The sequence below is a fragment of the Rhinolophus hipposideros genome (genome assembly GCF_964194185.1).
Source record: "Rhinolophus hipposideros genome assembly, chromosome: 13".
Classification (NCBI taxonomy): Eukaryota; Metazoa; Chordata; class Mammalia; order Chiroptera; family Rhinolophidae; genus Rhinolophus; species Rhinolophus hipposideros.
The window spans coordinates 23,084,695-23,090,712 of NC_138059.1; the positions used below are offsets into that span (position 1 = coordinate 23,084,695).

The window sequence follows — 6,018 nt, forward strand, 5'->3', positions numbered from 1 at the left end:
ATCACTGAGCTTCTTTTAAAAAGCTGTATACTTGTTTTCAACAGTAGTCCCTCTTTTTAAGATGGAGTCTAAAAACCTCATTCTTTTTTCATGAAGTAGCGTTGGAAGAGAAAAAAACGTTTTATACTGAATAGAAATTAAATGGCATTAAACCTGTGAATTACTAAAAATCAAGTGATATCATGTGCCTGCTGACTATTTAAGTTCCATCATTTTCTTAAAGAAAATAAAATAGAGATAGATATGTTTGAAAGAATTTATACATTAGGATTGTGGTACGACAAAATTATGCCAAATAACAGAAAGAATTTCTTAACCAAGATACTGAAAAAATGAAAAATAGCCAATGGTCCAGGAAACATAAGCTGTAGATTGATACCTAGCAACATGAATGCTTTATGTTAAAACTTAATTTTTTTCATTTAACAAAATAGGGACTCATAAAATAACAGATTTGTTGTTTCACTTTATGCTCTGTGATTAGACTTAATATAAAATACCTCATAGGCATTATTAACAAAACACATACCATTTGATGCATTAAGAAAGCATTATGTAGGCAGTGTTGGATAAACTTTCCAAAGTTAAGGAAAATTAATCTTTTTTGATATAAGATTAAAATACTGAAAATGTATGTAAAAGTATAATCTTTATCTTCATACAATTTAAACTTTTTAGAGACAGATGTATACAAACGGACAATCACAACACAAACTAATCAGAGTTACAATGGAGGTAAGTAGAAGATGAAGTGGAAAGAGCGTATTAACCTAAAAATAAAAGGCCAAAGGAAGATGCAACAAACATTTATTTGAGATCCAAAGAAATAGCTATTTGGAAACACTTTATCAGGAAAAAATGGTGCAGCTATTAGGAGGTGAAGGCAAAAGATGTTTATAAGAAAAGGGAGGAGAATAACTGCATGAATAGAAGGAAGGAATTTCTATGAGTGTTAATAGACTAAGGAAGGAATTTCTATAGGTACAAATAAGCTAACATAGTGATGCTAATTCTAAAGAATGTCTTTAATTTTCAGCTTCCCAGTCATAATGTCTACTTTCTCCTTAGCTTTGCAAACAGTTGTTTGGAATACAATGCTGCTTTCGGCCCAGTACAAGTTTATACATTCCAAAGGTTTGAGGAGTAAGATGTGCAAGGCAGTTCCTCTGGAATGGCAGCTCTGACACCACTTTGAAGTGGCTCTATTTATGTTATTTTTCACAGGAGAAAGACGTTCTTGAGTCCTTCTATGGGAGTCAGGGAAAACCACAGAGAGAACGACACTGGAGTTGGTGTTAACTGAAGAGCACTACATGAAAACATGAGAACATTTCACCTTTAAGAAACTCAAATAGTATAATATTTCTGAAACTTAAAACATCAAAGAGGATGCCTAAGGAAAAAACTGGACAAGTAGGCAGGAATTGAATCATGAAGGAAGTATGCTATGCCCAGGAGTCAATAGTACATCTTATAGCGAAGATATATAAATTGAAAAATTTTGCAGTTTTATGATGCTTAGAAAATACATTTTTATTTGTAAGAATCAGGTATAAGTCATTATCATTACAGCAGCCATAAAATTTAGGATGTCAGATTCTTATTTTTGCTATTAGCACTAACATTTTTATTAAGATTATAAAATGTCTGTATTTAAAGGTTGTAATTTGTATTTTAGTATCTAGACCATCTGTTTCCATGTATTTGTCACTTAAGTTGAATGATCGTAACAGAAAAGTAAATTTCATTTTCTGAATCTCCTGGCTAAAAGGCAACTTAAACCCATTTCCATAGTAAATTATACATATTCATATACAATTGTTCCTGTTTTCACTTTAGAAAAGGAATAATTGATGATTGAGGAATGAGATAAAGAAGTTAGCTCATTACCAAAAGCACAATGTCTTTAGCTTAAAAGCTATAAATTATGATATAGATTTAACTACCTTAGTAGAGAGGTAAAAGAACAGTGGCTTCAAAGATAGAATTTTGTCTATTTGGGTATAAGTTGTCCATCATTAGTATGGTGATTCCATGGTGACAAGAATCCAATATCTTCCATTGTTTTGCTCCACCATGGAATTTTGTCCTTATTTTCATAGTTTGAGATGACTCACAACTACCATGTAAATATTCAGTCCATGAGAATAGGGAAAGCACAAGGAGTTATGTATGCTTCTGCTCGTACCTTCTTGGACATCACTTAATCACACAGCCATTCTTTGTTTCAAGAGTGACTGGTGAATCTAGTTTTTATTATGAGTAGCCATGAGCCCAGTCAAAAACGGGAGATTCTGTTCCTAAGAGAAGAACAGATATCAGGAGCAACCCTATATCAGCCACATCCATGATAAGAATTCCAAGGAAAGAAAGGTGATAAAGTTGCCACTAAGACATTAATGATGTGACATGAAAAAGTCTTTCAACTCTTTGCAGTGAACATTTATCTTTGAATCCTCTAAGAATTTTTTTTTTTCCTTCACAGACATATTTAGTAGAGAGGGACAAAATAATTTTTATTAAGTATAGTGTACTTAAATCTATGTAGACATTATTATTTGAACATGAGTTTTTAAATAATTATCATTTTTAATTATTTTACCTTTTAAAACCCAATCTCATTTTTTTTCTTTCATATCCTGCTGATTACTAGGAAAATCTCTCACTGGGACAGAAAATAAAGAAATTAATCCGGGGAACTGTTAAAAAACATAATTCTGAGTGTTTTCTATATGGAAAGACACCAGTGTGGATCCCTGTGTCGGATAACAAGTTCTCCCTCTCCACCCATAATATTCTTCCCTAAGGGTCATTACCAGGCAAAACATTAATGGACTCCAAGTTTATTATACTTCCTCTACCTTCTTTACTTTTTTGCACTTTCCTATGTATTTTTCTACCATCTCTCACTATGCAATATTCACCACTTTTCTGTATTAATAATCTCAGTGCTTCTTTTCAGGAGAAATATTGTCTAATAAATGAATCCATTCTAAAGTGTTAGTAAATCATAATACTATTCTTTGCTGAAGATTTTATTTCATATGATAGCTGACAAGAAAGAATAATATGTGGCCAAAAGAAATTAATCTGGAGCGGTAATTTCTGAGGAACTGAGGCACAGGGTGGAAGAGATCATTTTTAAGCATTTGGCCTTCTCAGTGCTCCTCAATTCGCATCTTACTGGTGGACATCTATTCTCTTACATGAAAGATTCGTTCTATCTCAACACAACGGACATATAAATCTTACAGATAAATTCAATGTAGTTTTTATAAATGCTGAAATTGTTTTCTAATAATGGCTTATCTAACAACATAATCAAAACGTATTAAATTATCTTTGTCAATTTGTTATTTTTATGTCCCGTAGCATGGCTATAGACCTTACTGAATTCTTCATAAAAGGAACAATTAAAAATAACACATCATATACATACAAATACTCTTTGAATCTGTATTTTTAAAGTTTAACTTTAAAGTACATTAAAGTATGACCTGCAATTATTATATGAAGTGTAACCTGCTTATTTTTCTATTGATGGAGACTGAGAATTTTAGCAGAATTGTATCTTTCAAAAGTAAGGCAGATACCCTCAGGGCAAAGCAGTCATCATCCTCTACATAGCATCCTGGTCTAAATACTATATGAAAAGTGATAAATTATGCCATGCATAAAATGGATCATTAGACTTTCTTTGTATAAATACATAATGAATAAGATGTCTAAATTCTTGAAAAATAAACTTTAAGGTGTCAAGCAAGACACATTAAGAGAGTGTAATGCATTGTGCAATTTCATGTATAAGAGCTTTGAATAAATTTAGGTAGTAAAGAGTGCGTATATACAATGTGAAGAAGAAAACTACTTTGAAATTCAAACCAATCTAAATTGTTTGACCCACTTATCTGTATTTTAGGTGAAAAACAAACAAAAATACTAGCCTAAGTTGTTTGATAATTTCTTAAGGCCTTGTATATGATGTGTACCAAAAATAAACCTAATTAGTGAATTTTGACCATTTACCATTCTGCCCAAAATAATTCAATATTGAAGATAACATAACAGTTTGATATATTAAAGTAATTGGATTCATCACACATTGTCATATGTGTCTGCAAAATTTGTCAACCTGAGTAAGAAAACATAACTTTTACAAAAGAAGAATCATATAGTGGTTGAGAATGCAGATCCTAAAGCTCTACTTACTGGCTTCAAATTCTGTTTCTGTTGGCTGTGTAATATGGGTTGATTTACTTAACCTCTCTGGGCTTCTGTTTACCTGTTTCTAAAATTAAGATAATAGCATCTCAAGAGTTTTTGTGGAGGTAAAATTCTAAGTGTTATTTACTACTATCATTTTAGCTATTATAACCTGAGTTCTCAAACTTCTGGAGCATAAGTGTGTCCAGAATCAGACAAAATGTGTGCCAACTTCAAGTAAAATCCCTTCCTATACTTGGTCTTTTCCTAGGAAGTCCCAGGGAAATATGTATATTTAGGATAAAACAAAGTCTGGTCGGAGTTTTTTTTTTTTTTTTTTAAAGAAATCCTGCTGTTAATTCATTTACAAAGCACTCAAGTAATACATCATCTGAATGCATTGTAATTTTCATGTAGTCTGCTTTAAAGGAATATGTTAAAATCTGAATTTACAAAAATGTAGATTTGTGAAAGACTAAGTCTCTTTAAGAAAATGTTTTTGGCTTTTCCACCCACTCCCCCCTGCCCCCACCACTGAGCACTGCTCAGGCTGTCTCCTGCTCACTCCTAACTCCTGGCTCCTGCTAAGCCAACTAGGCCATCATCTCCTTCCAGTCACCATCATGATCTTCTCCTGGGACCTCATCAGCCATGATGAGATGTTCTCCCACGTGTACAAGATCCGAGACACTTGCCAACAGGCTGAGCCTGGAGATGGAGGGGAAGATGGTCAGTAGGACAGAGGGTAACATTTATGACTCTCTCATTGGTGGAAATACCTCTGTTGAAGGCACCCAGAGTGAAGGAACCCAGAGCACTGTAGTCACTGGTGTTGCTATTGTCATGAACCATCATTTGCAGGAAACCAGCTTCACAAAAGGAGCCTATATGAAGTACATCAAAGATTGCATGAAATCAATCAAAGGGAAACTTGAAGAACCAAGACCAGAGCAAATAAGGGGCTACAGAACAAATCAAGCACATCCTTGCTAATTAGAAAAAAAAAAAAAAAAAAAAAAACTAAAACATTTTTTCTTGGTAAAAACATGAATCCAGATAGCATGTTTGCTCTGCTGGACCACCATAAGTATGGTGTGTCCCTCATTTCTGGTTTTATTTAAGGATGGTCCAGAAATGAAAAAAGTGTTAACAAATTTGGCAATTTGGGTCAATTATCTGTTATTATTCTAAATGGCTGCTGCTTCTCATCTACACACCAGGACTAGGGCAAATGGGATTGATGTTATCTTGAGCTCTTCATTTATTTTGACCTTAATCTATTTGGAGCAGAAGCACTGTTTTTAAGAAAACCATGTCCCATAGGTTGTCTAAAAATGAAATTCATTTAAACGCATTTGAGAGACTGTCTCTTAGTTTAGTACATATTTAAATCCATCCTGTGTAATGTTCCTAGAGAAGCTAGAGCCTGGTTGCAGACCACTACTATAAAGCATAAGGCTGTGTTCAGATAACTTCTACAGTGTAAACTACTTCTGGGACTGGAATGTAAAAAACAAGGATCAAAAGTCTTAATTCTGAGTTGAAGTAAAGAAAAAGACAGCAGAGCCAATATTTGAAGTGGATTCCTTAGACATTTCATCCCCGGCAAATAGAGTACTTAACTCTAGAAGAGATTACCAAAAGAATAAAAAGAGAGGAATACAGTTGGAAGCAAAGTATTGTATGAGCTTCTTTATCACATATCAAGTTAGGTCTATATTTTAGAGAAACATAGACATCTCCTGGAATTGAGTAATAATCTTTTGTCAAATTCCATGAAATGGGGTTGGCAAACTGGGTCATCCTGCCACCTTT

General features: G+C 33.4%; 1 protein-coding gene across 1 annotated transcript; it reads left to right on the plus strand.

Annotated features, from left to right (window-relative positions):
- Positions 1-4,854: 4,854 nt before the first annotated feature.
- LOC308506430 (translationally-controlled tumor protein-like) lies at positions 4,855-5,196 on the plus strand (the record flags this gene model as incomplete). The annotated part of the gene is made up of 1 exon (XM_081069922.1): positions 4,855-5,196. One exon carries the CDS (start codon positions 4,855-4,857, stop codon positions 5,194-5,196), a length of 342 nt encoding a protein of 113 aa, XP_080926048.1.
- Positions 5,197-6,018: the final 822 nt, after the last annotated feature.